Genomic DNA, 15,216 nt, shown 5'->3' with positions numbered 1-15,216 from the left:
TGAATCCCCTTTTCGCGGAACGCAGATATCATGTCGGACGCGTATTGAGCCTGTGTGTAGTTTCCAAGAAAGGGCATGGGGACAGCTGCGGGTGGTGTTTTTAACTCCGGGGTGAAGTTGCGGTAGCCGGGGTAGGAGTCTACGAGGTCGATGTAGGCGTTTAGGGTGAGGGTCTGCGCGCATGTGTCGTAGAGTTCTGTGCGCCAGAGGGGGGTGCCGGCTTGGAAGGTGAGGGGGGTTGTGGCGGAGGCGTTGAAGCCGTCTTGTTTGCTGCAGAGGGTACTGACTGTGTTTTCGTTAGTTTGACTTGATATCGTGGTACTTGAGGTGGAGGTGAGATCATACATTCATCGATCGTGATGTCCGATGTACAACATAACGCATTCGCAGGACTCGTTGCATTCGCTGGTGTAAACGGCGTGGTACATTTTGCTGCCAATTCGGGTCTGAGCAGGATATCTGTTGTCCGGTGCAAGTCGCATAGATCGTGTCTGCACACCAATCCCCTGTCGCTTGTGAAAGCTACATCGCATTCCAAGATTCCAGCACCCATCCGCGCACCGGCATCTTGAGACCGGATCGACTCTTCTGGGAATTGGAGTGTTCCTCCGCCGCGGTGGCCGATTGTGAATGGAGATATCGACACCGGAGTGTTCTCACACGACTGCAGTTTCCGCTTCAACGGGCTATCAGTCATGTTGCTGATGATGTAGTACGGTCGCGGCCCAACAGAGACGAGATAATCCGTGGCATTTTCGAGAGAAGTATGATGATGCTTGCTAACAGCCGGATAACCCAGAGCTGTAGCAGCGAGACCCAGTACCAGAAACGCGCTCATATTGACGGGAAGATTGTGACTTCTTGTAGGAACGAAAAGGACGACAAGAAACCAACACACCACCCCTCAACCACAGCCAAAGCCATCCATCTTTTATACCTACCCAACGTCGTCAGCCTACTCGAGCTAACCAACCATCCCCTACGTCAACGACAAGCCCAATCCACGACCCTAGCCATAAGCTGCAGGAACGGACGCATACTAGCCATCCATCTATCCCATGTGCGCGGCACGCAGCGGAAACCTAACCCTATACCCCAGTCGCCAAAGCTTGATAAAAAGCTTGCGTGAGCTTCATCAGCGTGAGAAAAGCTTAGTTACGTCAAGAATGGTGTGCAAAGCGGAAGACACGGACGGGCTACGGTCACACGTGGGCAGGATAGGCGGATGTCGTTCAACGCGCGCGCAGGTGTAATCGGTTGGGATTGCGCCAATCGATTAGCGCATGTGGGGCGCGTGCGTGTAGGTTGGTGCGTCCCCGCGTGTCAACCCGCGAACGGCGATACGGTATGCGAAGACGAAATGTCCCAGTACAACGGCCATTGTGGTCGTGAGTTCTCAATCCGAGTTTGGAGATGTGAGGGGAGTAACGTTGCGAAACGCAGCTTGTGAGTCGTTTCTGTACGGACATCACGGAATCTAGTCAACTACCCAACTTCCATTCTATCAACCTACTTCTCCAACCTCGCAGCCCTACTCTCATCCCTCCACCACTCGCATTGACGCCTCCTGATCGCATCTCCCTCCACCCTGCTATTGCCAAAAGCCTCCATCCTCAACTGCAACCCAGGTCTACCCTCACCCTCATCCTCATACTTTGGCCAAACCGGTACACCAGTCCTATTCCCTGCGTTCGGATCGCCGAGCGCAACAAAGTCGGAGAAGTACGCATTGAGCAACTCCTTGCCTACTTCTGGGTACTGCACACCACCGCTACCGGCGGGTTCCGCCCATGTATACTTTGTGTCGGCCGTGTGGGGTATGCCTTTCCAAGTCGGAAATGTGTTGTTCACTGCGAAAACCATTTTGTAGACGGGGACTGACGCAGACGACATACGCATGGCGGTTTCTTGGCCGGCGCAGACGTACATGTAGTCGGTAAGCGCGGCAGAGATGCGGTTGTACTGTGTGGAGTTGGGGCTGTGTGCGTAAGGGCCGTTGATGTCGTCCGCTGGGTCAGGGTAAAGCTCTTCGAGATCAGATAGATCGTCGGTGGTCAGGCCCGGGATCAGGTTCTTGATGAAGGCGAGGAATTCTTCGTTGGTGGAAATGTCGCCTGGGGAGTAGTACTTCGCTTCGTCGACAACGTTGGTGGTGATGGTCGGGATACGGTAGAATTGTTCGTTGATTCCGGATGTCGAGCCTGCTTGCTCGAGGAGAGGACCGCCTCGCGTGGGTTGGAATGGCCACGTGATGGGGTATTCTGAAGCGCGCCACAGCAGAGCGCTGGCGTTCTGGATCGCATCGATGGGGACGGATCGAAGGCAGCTGAGGATTTCGGCATCGGTGCTATTGGCTACTGCGCTGCATCCTGTGTAGCTAAGGTATTGCGCAAATTGCTCCTGGTACAACGGATAAGATGCATTGGGGAAAGCTCGGGCAGTCACACTGCCGGATTGGAGGAGAGCCTGCGAGAAGAGCGCTGGTGCATCCTCGGTTTTGTTGTAGTTATGGAAGAGATGAATGCCGACTGAGTGCGCACCAGCTGAGCGACCTCCAATCGTGACGCGAGAAGCATCGCCTCCAAAAGCCGAAATGTACTTTTGAACGAACTTGAACAAGGTTTCCTGATCGCGGAGTCCGAGGTTGAGAAGTCCTTCGCGCTCAAAGACTGGAGACGGGAGGAAACCCAGAGAGTTGACCTGGATGACATTAGCCTGACTCGTGCGAAGACGATACCTATGCTTACCCTGTAGTTAAAAGTGACAACAACAAGCGGCTCCCTCGAATTAGCCACGAAAGAAGCACCGTCAAAGCTCCTCGCGCTTCCAGCAACGAAGCCACCCCCATGAATCCAGATCAGCACCGGTAGTTCCGCATCTTCCGCAACGCCCTGCGGCCGGAAAACGTTCATGCTCAGACACGCCTCATCCAGTTCGTATGGGAGTTCGTCTGGATCCTGGAAACACGAGTATCCATAACTGCTCGCATTCTTGATCCCATGGAAAGGCTCAGGCGCACTAACAGGCGCGAATCGTGCCTCTCCAATAGGCTGAGAAGCATAGTCAATACCGAGCCAGGCGTCTACAGCGCGTGGTAGAGGCTTCTTCGTCAGGGTCTGCGAGACCGTAGTGCCGACAAAGGTACCGTAGCCAGGAAGCGTGACTGCAGATGAGGTGTTGTATGCCGCAGAAACGCTAGATACGCTGGTGGTGAGCAGCGCGAAGCTGGTAAGTAGTCGCTGAGCCATGCTATTGTGGCCCATGATGGCGTCGATGTGGGAATGTAGAATTGACGCGGCCCGTTCGCACAACGCTGAAGCTACGTCCAGCGGCGCCATCGTTGGATTGTATATAACAACATCCGACGTATGCTATACTTCCGAGATCGGTCGTATACCTTGTCCTGCGTTGCATTCGCATCGACGTTCGTCTCCACTCCGGACTCCACTACCCCACAATCCACCTAGTAATCAAGGGCGCGATGGTCTTGGTACCTGCTACATGCGGTCGCGTACGAGTCGAACGCGGAGATACGCGTTATGTCGGCTGTTATCTGGCATCGGTAATTCGTCGGTACTTAATCTGACAGCCGATCGGATGGCATCCGACGGCGACGGATGTTGATAAGTGAGGACGGGTGGTTGTCGATAAGTGTTGAGGCTGGGAGATGCAGATTGCGCGCGCAAGTTTGCCGAGTCCGGGTAACGAAACCCCGGGAGCCGAGCCATGTCATAGTAACCTGGCCTGTTCGCAGTTCGACTGCTGTCAAGGATGCAATAAGAAGGCTCACGACAAATGCGATGGAGAACGCGGTCTCTTCTTCCCCTCGGTGGGCGTGACCTTGCGACGGGGTGACTTTTCCACATCGTTCATGCGCTTCTTAAAACCAGCGCTCAACAATTTGCTGTGTGATATGGCCTTGTCCCCAAAAGCCAGTAGATCGACTGCTTCTTCGTGGGTAGACTCGAATCTTCGACCTTCCTCTCCTTTGATCCGCGCAAAGTATGCTCCTCCTTCATACTCCAGCTGATCTAGCTGACCCACAGAGGCGTCTTCGATATCTGTGACTTGAATCCAGAGAAGTAGGCTTCCATGAGCCTCGGGGGAGGTGCGGTAAGGAAGTCCATAGTTGTACATCTCCAAAAAATGTCGAACGTTTGTTGGGCCGTACGCATGGAGTTCGATCAGGGTACCACTGGGATGGCGTATCTCTCTTCTCCAGCCATCGATAGCTTCTGCCACGGAGATGGAGATGCCATGTGCTAGATTCGACTGATGCCTGGAGAACAATTTGTGTTTTTTCTGCGCGAATATCAGCACGCAAACGCTTCTCCATTCATAATGACTGCGAACCTACACATGTCACAGCAAAAAAAAGGTTCTTCGTGTAGCCTGCGCATTGAGTACCCGCTCCGATAAATTGCAAACCGTAAACGTCGGTATAGCCTTTCTCCACCTTCACCTTGAGCGAAAGGTGTTCGGAGGGCGTTTTCTTGGATCGTGTCCTCCGTCTCACATTAATGCGTCTCGAGGTACCCGAACAAAGTTCTTCGTAAGAGAACCTGAGGATATAAAAAGTGTTCTCCACAGGGGATAGGTTACTCCAATCTTCAGTCCGCATGCACTCCATCTTCTTTTCGTGATGATGATATGCCTCTTCGAAAGTAGGGAAACCTTTTAAAGAAATCAGCTGGTTAGCATCATTTTTCACCAATGCAACAGTCGGGTCGCTCGTGACTTTCTTAGCGTTCTCAAGAGAGGGACACGATGTGGTGCTTGCAAGGGATGCAATGGCGTTGGCATTAAAAAGTTGGGATGAGGGGTGACGTTTCTTCGCAGGCCGTGAAGTATTCCTGCTGTCCTGATCGTGCCACCCATCAAGTCTAGACAAGGAGTTGACATCCACCTGCGTCTTATTGTTCTTGTGGGTCTTGTTCTTTGATGCTAGCTCACCTCCAGAGGTGGTGCGTTTCGAGGTATTGCGTAGGCCAGAGGTCATAGCCTTTGGTGTTATATTCTCTGGGGCTAGTGCGTCCCCAGTGAGAGTGATTTTCGAGGCGTTGCGTAGGCTAGACGTAATGGCTTTTTGGGTCTTATTCTTCAAGGTCAGCCCGTTTCCAGAGAGAGCGCGTTCCGGGGCATTGCGTCTACAAGGGAATCTGTCCTTTTGAATCATGTCCACCTTTACGTAAATTTCACGCAAAATGTGACCATTCACTTCAGTGTTGTTCTCGATCCTGGAGAATGTCGCGACATTTGTACCACTCAGAAACTGTTGCAGCCGAGCGCCGTGTGCAACTATCTTCTCCCGTATAGCTGCTTGCTTCTCACTCGTGAATGCAAGCTTGTCGCGGTACCGTGCATGGTGTGTGTCGAGCGAGCGGAAGTCGTTCAATATCGTCTTTACCGAACGAAGGTCAGCTTTGCAGTCTTCTAAACGAGCTGCCAACTGGCCTTCCTGGTCGGGTGGGAGATACCGGAACGAGGAACGAGGATTTTCGTACTCATTGCTCAGGGCATTGAGAAGGGAATGTAGTGAGTTGACTGGGTTGTGACATGTCAGTACCTGCACCCGATTCTTTGCGTATCATCTGCTTACTATCCGCAGTGATCTCGCGGAAGTTGTCACCTGCGTTCTTGCATGACTTGTAAACAGAGTATGCGTAATTGGCAACTAAGACAACGTCACCTATCGAAAACCCGAAGCTGGTCATTGTGTGGTGAGTGACTGAGCGATGCTGAGCAGAACAGAAGGAGGAAGAACGATTGCGCTCATGCCAACATTAGGGCATCTAGGCTGTACTACCGGTGGCTAGGCCAAACTAAGATCAGACCCCGGTCTAAATCTAGGGCGCAGTCTTTCCCTCCTTCAAACCGGTCAGCGCTGGAAGTGTTGCGGCAAGGCTGGACGATGATGGTGGGGTCGATCATTGCCTACGTGGGCGCTTCGTGCGGCTGCGAGGTTCAAAAGTGCGGGACGATAGGATGAGAGTTGGCGCATTCAATTTCTGCATATGCAGCCTAGGTAATCATCTGACTAGCTAGGCTTTGTGCGAACGGTGTGGAAAGCGCTTTCATGAAGCGCCAAGCAATCACGTGATAGCTCGTACCACATTCATCCAGACCTGGACCAGGCGTGTTAGTAGCATAAGCGTTCGCGGAGATAAAAGTCCAGTATCCACCTTAGAATTAAGATGGGACAGTAGCCAAAAGTCCATGGCGCCTTACACAGTTTCTCAGCCTATTGATAAATTGAGAAAGCGATATTGATAGCTTGTAAGTGAATAGGATCATTGTTCTGCTAAACATGCACTACCCTAAGATATATACTTCTATGGTGAAAACTTTATCTCCTAGGCAATCGCCCGACAAAAGGCTATCAATGTAGTAAGACGCCGCCCTAATCGATCTCAATCCCACCCACAAGTAACGAAACCAGATAAACTCCATTTCGCATCCCTTCCCATCCCCCCTCTCTCCCTCCCTCCCTCCCTCCCTACCCCTCCCAATCCCCATCATCCCCCACCCTAACTCCCCCCATCAAACCCCCTATCCAACTTCTTCAACGCCTCCTCCACCTCCACCGCCCTCTCCTCCCCACCCCTGAGTCCCTGCAGCCTCGGCAAATTATGCATAACGCGCTCAACCATCTCCTCCAGCGCCTTAGGATCGCGCACACCACCACCTGCACCCGTCATCGTACCCCCAATCCCACCTAGCGCAGTAGCGCGCATGTTATCCCAGACAGCTTGAGCGGAGTCTGCTTTGGCTTTGCCTTTGGTGGTGGTATTGGTGGTGGTGTTACTTGGACTGCCAGGATTGCCATTGCCGGTACCGTTGGTGTTGTTGTTCATGTTTTGACCCCCATTATCTGTCCCCTTCGTCAGCTCCGTATTCTGAATCGGCAATGTCTGCTGCTGCTGGTGCATCATATGCGACGCCGAAGACTGCGGCACATGTTGACGTTTCCTCAGCATGACCTGGCCTTGTTTGTCCATGTAGGTTTCGTACCCTTGTTGGTCGAGCACTTCGTCGGGGACGCGGACGTTGACTGGTGATCGGTTGCTGCTGACCCCAACACTGCCATTACCACTACCACTGCCACTGCCACTTCCGCTGCTCTCGCTTGGGACAGCAGAGTTCGGATTTGGATGTGGGCTTGATGTCGCGGCAGGGGCTTTCGCTTTCGCATTGGGATCTTGATTATACTTCTCCAGCGCGTGAATACGGTCTTGATTCTCTTTATTCCCTTCCATGAGGAAGCGGAGACACATTATGGCGTGTTCGCGGATGTAAGGGTTATGTTCATCATAAGAACAGCAGTTCAACACCGCCTCAATACCACCCAATGGCCGTATTTGATCTTGAACGTGCTTGTTCTTCCATACTAGGGAGCTGAGGACGAGGACGGCGAGCTTCTTCAGATTGCGCCACTCGAAGTCTGAGGGCTCGTCGGCTGCTTCGTCCATGTAGGGTCGGGGTGAGGGTGAGGTGGGTGGAGGGATGTAGGCTTCGGCTGCGCCGGCTGTGGTGTCGTATGGTCGTTCGACAGCGACTGGTTGGGGTTGGGGTGGCTGTTGTTGATCTTGCTGCTGGTGTGACGGAGGGATGTGGACCTCGACTGGGGCTGGAGGTGGTGGCGCGTGCTGGACATTCCTCAGCGGAGGCGGCGAGAGCTGACCCTTGGGTATTGCTGCATCTAGCTCTTTCAACAAGGTCACCAGCTCATGCGAGATCTCCCAATTGCTCAGCATCCTCTTCCATGTTTCGTGTTCCGTAAGAATGGCAAAGAACTCTAGGTACTGGTATACGCCCTCATACATGCGTTCCATGTCCCACAGATTTAGAGGGAAGTCTTCGGGTTGCGCATGTCCCGCGCGGATTTGGCCTTGCAGGAAGATGAGGGCACATGTCTGGGGGATGATATGGCGACGGAACTCGGTAAGTAGGAAGTTGACCATGTGAACATCGCCTTGGTCGACCTGCGGGTGGTTTGCCTTGAGATGACCCTTCGTGGGCTGGGCGCGGGCCTGTCTGGCGCGGAAGATATTTGTGAGGAGCTTCATGATGACTGCCTGAGCCGGAGAGATGATGTCCTTAGATCTGTTATAACGTTAGTCAAAGTCCGTGTTTCCAATGGGTATACTTACTCAGACTCTCTAAAGGCGTGATAAGCAAACGGCAGTAGTTGGTTTGCAAGAATAGCCTCCATGATCTTGACCATGAACTTGAAGTACAACTCTTCCTCGCGCAGGTCCCAAGCAGCAACAAAGATCAACAACTCGCGCAGCAGATTCCGGCCATTGTCCTGCGCAAGAAGCAAATGACACCGAACCCCATGCATGCTCCTGACACTGCTGAAAACAGTCGGATCGGAATGATGACCAGGCTGTCCCTCCGTCGGCTCAACAATTCCAGCCATGATGATCATGGGCAGAACCTCAATCTCAGTAGGACCCAGAATAAGCGGAACATCTGTGAGCAACCCTCGGCCCTCATCACCAGGAATGTCATCGTAGTCGTCATCATTGTCATCGTCATCCTCTGGCGGAGGAGAGGTAGGAGACGCTACGTCACTGATTAGCCCTGATGGACGGTCGGGGTCTGGCTCCAGCCGCTTAAGCAGATCTTCTTTGCCATTTTGGAGTATCTCCGCACCGAAGGATGGCGGGTATGTCACACGGAAATCGATCTCACCTGCCGGGGGAGACCGTTTGATGCTGGGATCTAGTAACGAGTCATCCAATGCTGGTTTCGGGGATTGCTTCTCCGCTGTGGGTTGGGATGGTTGCTCGCTGTTGGACTCGTCGCCAGGGAGAGCTGTGATGGATGACCGCATCCTGTCGACCTCCACTTGGAGTTGGTTGATGCTTTTCGCCAGCGCCTGTACACTCTCTTCGTTCTTGGCATGCTGATCCACGACTTTGCGGTATGTGCTGGTTTGAGTGATCTGATCGCGATATCGGGCAACGACATCTGCATAGAGCATATTCCATTTCTGAAAGTGTTAGCAAGAATCAGGTCATACGACACATGTAACTTACGTTCTTCTCCTCTTCGCCCATGGTCTGCCACCTCCGCCTGCATTCGGCAGCAATCTCGTTTGCGCCCGCCTTGACACCATGATGTATCAGGGCCTTCTTGACGTCGTTGCCAGTCTCGCCAATGTAGAGCAGGAATGGCGAGGACGCAGGCTGTTGAGGAATCTTGAACGCGTCCAGACTTCGCGCGGCATGAGTTGGCAGAGGTTGCTCTTCTGGTGGCGGGCCTTGATCTTGTTGTGGAAATTCGTCCATTTTGTACTTCATGTCGGCAAAGTTGGGTAGTTCATTGTCGAGATGGCTGTCGAATAGTTCGATCCAAAGCATCAACTTCCGCTGCTCGTTCCGCGCAATAAGATTGTTGAGAAACTGCAAACAGGTAATGAGCAGCTTCTTGTATGCATTAATGACGCCCTGCCATTTGTCTTCATCCTGGGTTCCAGCCTCGCCATCGTAGCCCCGCGCCGTAACGCGTACACAGACATTGATCAATGCGAAAATGTCCTTGTCAAAGAGTCTGTCCGCGCTCAAATTCTGCACCCTCTCGCCATGTACCTGCACATTCCTTGCAATGCACACGAGCTGATTCAGCCGCTCCAGATCCCTAAGCAGGCTCGGCGAATAGCTTGCGATGAGCGGACCCGACAGACCCTCATATTCAGGCGCAGCAGGATCCGGCGCAGCGAAACAGCGGCGTTCGAGCGAGGGGATAGCGGCTTTGAGCACGCCCGCGAGATCGTCCCAGAACTCCCACGAGAGGCCGAGTTCTTCGCGCAACTCGAGGCTCTTCCGCGACTCTTCCAGCGTCTTCTTCACCACGTCGCGCTCCAGCATGCGCAGTGTGTCGTCGCGGACATAACCGGGGTTGTGGAAATGAACGGTATAGGGCGCGAGCGCGAGGCGTAGTCGGGTGAGGTAGGGTCGCGCGGTCATGCCGGACGAGCTCTCGGGCCGCTCCGAGTCGCTCACGCTCTCCGTGTCGTTGATGCTGTCTTCGGCCATGGCGGGCTCCGTCTCAGGCTTCACGTCGGGCGGTGATGGCGCGCGGCGGTCCCAGTCATTCCACAATTGGTGCTCGGCGAGTAGCGATCGGTAGACCCATACACGAATGGGCCCGGGTGCGCGGAGGATGCGGTAGACGTTGTTGGAGGCCAGTTTTTCGACTATGTTGTGGTATTGCGCCAGCGCTATCGGTGCAAAGGCGAGGTGGGCAGTCTCTTTGCCCGTGTCTGCAAACGGCGAGGGGAGATGCAGAGCAGCAGGCAGCGAATCGGAGTGCGTGGAGGAGCTCGAGTCGGAGGTCATGATGGCGGCGGCGTTGACCAAAAATTTACAAGTCGCCTCAAGACGTTGCCCCACCATGGACCTGATCCCCCACCTGACGTATGCAGGACGAAGTAGCGACCCCTCTTACATTTGAATGGCAAGCGTCACTCACGATGGTTCTAATCAGTTTCACGTTCACTCACGTCAAAATCATAACGTCGATTTGTAACATTTTTCATTCATACCAATACTGGCATCATTGATATGTACGGAGCATATGAACCTCGAGTAGGCATAGTATTTGGCCCGGCGAGTCTAGTGGTACCGCTTGTTTCAATCTTGGAAGCAATGTAATGTGGTCATGATACATGGTAATAGTATCTCCCACGGACATGAATTGTTCCGTTGACAAAGCCTTTCGGCTTTGCGCTGTGCCGTTAGGCATGCACGCGTGACCCTCACAAGGGTCGGTGGTGAAAGTGCAGAAAGGGAACGACGATGAGAACGTGGTGGCGACGTTATACGGAGATATTACATACCCTCAGCCTTGAGCCTGGCCGCCATGAAACGGCTCACCTTTTTGGTCTTGCCATCTCGTTCTTCTACGATGGGACTTTCTTCGTCCTCTTCAGTTGCCTTGAATCCGCCTTGTCGCTGGATGAAGCGATTACGCGCCTTGTGATATTCTGCTTTGATCTCGCGGTCCAAAAGGACTGGATCAAACTCATCAGGTGCCTGGGGCTCTGAGGGTAGAGGGGCGTGCTCGGTAATGGTAGTGGCTAGTGTTCGTCCAGCAGGGCCACTTGGCACAGGCGACGCTTCTGGGACCGGAGGTGTTGGCAGCATCTGGGGAGGAGTGTTCGTCGCAGCGCGGGCACTCTTGAACCTGGACACCTTGGCGGGTTTGGGTGGCTCTATCGGAGCTGCAGGAATTGCAGACCGCTCGACAATGGTATCGGATATGGTCGTTGTGGATCTAATGGGTAACCGCGCGGCCCCAGCTGGTTCTTGTACTGGCTTTGGTGCTTCAGAGATGTCCAGGTCGTCGGCAAAACGCACTCCCTTCTTCTTCGACTCCTTTGTATCAACCGGCGCCGGCGTCGTCGCAGGAGAAGCCATGGACTCGTCGAACTGATCGTCACTCTTCACCTTCATGGTGCGAATGTCTCCGATGTGGTCTTCAAGAGATGGCTTGCCCGACTCAGGCCCTACATTCTCAAGCATGCGAGCGCCCAATTTCTTCTCAAGTTCCATCATTTGCTTGCGATAGTCCTCGGTGATGACAGGCTTGGTGCTGCGGCCATACTCGTCTTCCTCTTCGTCATCCTCAGTGTCGTAGTCGCCATAGTCGTCATCATCCTCTTCGTCAGAGTATGACGCAGTAGGCTGGTCCAGATCGAGTTCAGCGACAATCTGTCCGACTTCTGACATGCCATACTGAAGCATTTGCCGTCTCAGCTCGGCTTCCTCTACAGACTCGTCGTCTGGTATAATGGCATTGGCCAAGCTCTCGTAGTCGTCCTGCGTGAGCTCCTCATCGACAGAGAATTTTGCTTCGTAGTCGGGTTGTGCAGGTTGTGGTGTAGCTTTCGGAGTTGGTTCGACGTCGACCTCCTCAGAGAAAGACACTGACTTCTTGACAGGCTCTGGGTCTGAAGCTTGGGAGGAGGGTAGAGTGGACGTGTTTTCGGAGGAGGACGGACTAGATTTCGACTCTGGTGTGGTGTGTGAAGTTGGCGTAGACGTGGACGGCGCATCTGGAGAAGCTTCTTGCGCCTCTGCTGCGTTCTTCTTCTCCAGCTCCGCCTTCTGGACACCAGCCTTGCGTAGGACCTCAACAAGCTCAGCTGCAGCCTTGCCCGTCTGGTTGACGGAGCTCGAAACTTCGTTGCCGTCGTCATCCAGTTTTTCCTCAATGTCCATCATCGGCTCGCCCTCTTCATTGTCCATGCCTGGCTCCAACAGAACATCGACACCAGCAAGCTTCTTCTCGGCAGCATCGAGGTTCTTTTCGATAGTAGCACTGCTCGTCCGAACATAGTCAATGCGTCTAGAGATCATGTCAATAACTTGGTTAGCAGTGCGTTCCTTGGGCGAGTTCTTGCAGAGCAGCTCCTCGACTTCCTTGTGGTCCAGCAGGGTAAGGTCGAGGTCGCGTGCCATCTCACGTATCTGTGAGGGTGAAGGGTCGCTGGCGCCTTGGATCTCTTCCTTGAGCGTCTCATACTCAGCCTCCCAGGTCGTCCAGTGAGAGAGGGCTTTGCGCAGCTTATCGACATTTTGCTGCAGCTGCACACGGCGGTGCTCAATCTCCTCTAGGGCGCTCTGTGTTGAGGCTGCCATTTTTGCTGATGTGGTGAGTGGGTTGTGGAAGAAGGAAAGGTGAAGGAATTTTGTGTACGAGAAAAAGCGTCGGTCTTGGCGTCAGGCCCCACAAGGGAAACCATGCAAGCCATGCATACAGATCGTCGGTATGTCGTCTGTCAGACAGGAGCAGTTCCTGGACCTCAAATCCAGTGTTGTTTCCCCTCGTCTACATTTCTATCGACTTCCAGACATGCTCCGGATCTCTTAGAAAGACCAGCGACTTCCACCCGCTGAGTCAGCACCAAACCTCAAGATCCCGAGGCCCCATCCTCGCAGCTCCATCGCCTCCGCCTCATACCCGCCATGTCGAAAACCGCGCGCGGCGCCGACGCGTCCAAGCCAGATGGCGGTGCGTCTCTCTCCAAAACCCTCTACAACTTGTCTTTACAGCAGTCACAACTCGCTCGTTCCCTCGCTGACGATGCATCAGACTCTTGCCCCGTATGCAGGTCGTCGCGCTTCCTCAACTCCAACATGCAGTTCAAGATCAACCCGATATGCTACCACAAAATGTGCGATACCTGCGTGGATCGGCTCTTTGGCAAGGGCAACAGTATATGTCCTGTTGCTGGATGCGCAAAGACGCTGGCTTATCGGAACTTTCGGAGGGCGACGTTTGAGGATCTGAAGGTGGAGCGGGAGGTGGATCTGAGGAAGAAGGTCATGAAGATGTAGGTGCTATTGACGCATAACAACGACGTCTGGCTAACAATGCACAGCATGAACAAAACAGAAGACGACTTCGAGTCCCTCCGCGACTACAACGATTACCTCGAGCAAGTCGAAGAAATCAACTGGAACCTCATCCTCAACATCGACGTAGACGCGACCTGGGCAAAACTAAAGAAATTCGAAGCCCTCCAAAAAGCCGAATCAGAAGCCGCCGCCCGGAACAAGAGCACCGGGATCAAAGACGACGTCGACCCCGGTTTCGCAATCCGCGGACTGAAGAAGCGCGTCGCGCCACCCGTCGAAGCACCCTTCGACCCATTCGGCGGCTACACCATCGCGCCACAATACTACGTCCTCCAGGACAGCTACGAGGTGGACTGGTACGCGCGTATGAAGCGAGATCCGGCGCATCTGGTGGGAGGACACAGCTTGCAAGATTACTGCAGTCGAACACTACGCGAAGCATTCGGTGGCCTGGGTGTCTTTGTCGAGGACGAGATTTCCGCGCGCGAAGCTCCGTCCATGTCCATGGATGCGGATGTGGGCACTGAGCATGCCGCGACGGCAGCCATGAGCAGAGATGTCATTATGGACGACGTTTTCTAGTTTTCTTGCACTGTGATACCCGGCTTCAGGCCAGCATTTGGGCGGCGTTGAGATAGCGTTTGAGTAGACGAGATTATTTTTCATGGCATTGCTACGCGGTTCATATCCTGCTTTGCCCAACCTCACCTGCAGCCCCGTGATATCCAATGTCGTTGTACTCGAACTGCTCTTCAGGCAGCGCGTATCCGTCTCCACCCCTGCCTCGTTGCGCCCGCGCAGCGATGGGATTCGGGTTGATGTCCCTTTCTGTATTCTCTTCATCTCTCTTCGCTTCCCCTCCATTTAGCACATCCAATTGCTGAAACACGCCCCTCGTCCTCGCGCCCCTCATGACCTTGACATCCAGCCCTAACGCGCACCCAGTGGCAACAAAGCCCAATAACGCGAAGCTGAACAGCGCCTTGTACATCCTACACACACTGACTCCCGTGTCTGATTCCCAGCTGTCGGCGTCGCAAACGTGTGCCAATGTGCCCGAACACCACCACGCGAGCAAAGCGAAGGATACAGTCCAGAGGAGCGTGAGGAAGCTGTTGAGAATCAGGTTGAGGGACGCGGATAGGCCGTGGCGGAAGTGTAGGACGATTGTAGTTGTGAGTGCCGCGAGGGTGAGGAGGGATACGGTCATTAGCTAGGTAAATGTTAGTCTCGCAATGGATGTATGTAGTGGGTAAATAGCCAGGACGAAATGAGGAAGGGACTTACCAAAATAAACGTCCACGGCAACCTATACCCATCATGCGCCAATTCACGCAGAAAGTAAAACATTATACTCGCTACTACGAGCGAAGACACTAGTTGCGCGCATCGTGTGATGTGGAAGGGTAGGAATGGGTACGCTGTGGGCTTCACCCGCGTCTTGCGCGGTGCCATCGTGGGCTAGAATGTGACGTGCTGTTTGGCGTTGTCGGCAAAAATGAAGTATGTACAAGACAATGAAAGAGGTGTTAGTGGATGAGCAAAGATCGCATCTCCGTCATGCCCATGTTGAGACGCGGAGTTTTGACTAAACTAGGGGTCCAGCTGGCTGGTCTGGGCAGCTCAAGTTTCTCGTGTTGCTGCGGTTGGGCCGAGATGCTACCTTTTGAGCGGTAGACATGTGTAACGGCTATAAGTGTATCAATATCCCATGGTAGAATGTTGTCTCGCAGTTGCGGTGTATTGTCGTGAGGATAGCCTTGTTCATTCCTGCTGATAGAGGACATCAGGCACCCGACTAGCGCGCCTGTCCACTTGGGCGTTTCAATGTTTTACAGCTTTTGAC

General features: G+C 53.6%; 6 protein-coding genes across 6 annotated transcripts; 1 reads left to right on the top strand and 5 right to left on the bottom strand.

Annotated features, from left to right (window-relative positions):
* Window positions 1–1,509: 1,509 nt before the first annotated feature.
* J4E85_011243 (uncharacterized protein) lies at window positions 1,510–3,263 on the bottom strand (the record flags this gene model as incomplete). Its single annotated transcript, XM_051475446.1, has 2 exons — window positions 1,510–2,700; window positions 2,748–3,263. The coding sequence occupies 2 exons, from the start codon at window positions 3,261–3,263 to the stop codon at window positions 1,510–1,512; spliced, it is 1,707 nt and encodes a 568-aa protein (XP_051320734.1).
* A 523-nt stretch (window positions 3,264–3,786) lies between these two features.
* Window positions 3,787–5,714, bottom strand: J4E85_011242 (uncharacterized protein; the record flags this gene model as incomplete). The annotated part of the gene is made up of 3 exons (XM_051475445.1): window positions 3,787–4,302; window positions 4,907–5,544; window positions 5,600–5,714. The coding sequence occupies 3 exons, from the start codon at window positions 5,712–5,714 to the stop codon at window positions 3,787–3,789; spliced, it is 1,269 nt and encodes a 422-aa protein (XP_051320733.1).
* An 813-nt stretch (window positions 5,715–6,527) lies between these two features.
* On the bottom strand, window positions 6,528–10,346 carry J4E85_011241 (uncharacterized protein; the record flags this gene model as incomplete). The annotated part of the gene is made up of 3 exons (XM_051475444.1): window positions 6,528–8,103; window positions 8,151–8,998; window positions 9,045–10,346. The coding sequence occupies 3 exons, from the start codon at window positions 10,344–10,346 to the stop codon at window positions 6,528–6,530; spliced, it is 3,726 nt and encodes a 1,241-aa protein (XP_051320732.1).
* A 492-nt stretch (window positions 10,347–10,838) lies between these two features.
* On the bottom strand, window positions 10,839–12,650 carry J4E85_011240 (uncharacterized protein; the record flags this gene model as incomplete). Its single annotated transcript, XM_051475443.1, has 1 exon — window positions 10,839–12,650. One exon carries the CDS (start codon window positions 12,648–12,650, stop codon window positions 10,839–10,841), a length of 1,812 nt encoding a protein of 603 aa, XP_051320731.1.
* A 327-nt stretch (window positions 12,651–12,977) lies between these two features.
* J4E85_011239 (uncharacterized protein) lies at window positions 12,978–13,952 on the top strand (the record flags this gene model as incomplete). The annotated part of the gene is made up of 2 exons (XM_051475442.1): window positions 12,978–13,345; window positions 13,394–13,952. 2 exons carry the CDS (start codon window positions 12,978–12,980, stop codon window positions 13,950–13,952), a joined length of 927 nt encoding a protein of 308 aa, XP_051320730.1.
* Window positions 13,953–14,052: 100 nt separating this feature from the next.
* On the bottom strand, window positions 14,053–14,825 carry J4E85_011238 (uncharacterized protein; the record flags this gene model as incomplete). The annotated part of the gene is made up of 2 exons (XM_051475441.1): window positions 14,053–14,583; window positions 14,658–14,825. 2 exons carry the CDS (start codon window positions 14,823–14,825, stop codon window positions 14,053–14,055), a joined length of 699 nt encoding a protein of 232 aa, XP_051320729.1.
* Between the last annotated feature and the right edge of the window lie 391 nt (window positions 14,826–15,216).

This window comes from Alternaria conjuncta, assembly GCF_024043145.1.
Source record: "Alternaria conjuncta strain BMP 0040 chromosome Unknown scaffold_32, whole genome shotgun sequence".
In the NCBI taxonomy this organism is placed as follows: domain Eukaryota; kingdom Fungi; phylum Ascomycota; class Dothideomycetes; order Pleosporales; family Pleosporaceae; genus Alternaria; species Alternaria conjuncta.
The sequence above is the reverse complement of the archived record's forward strand: the minus strand, read 5'-3'. Positions and strand labels throughout refer to the sequence as shown.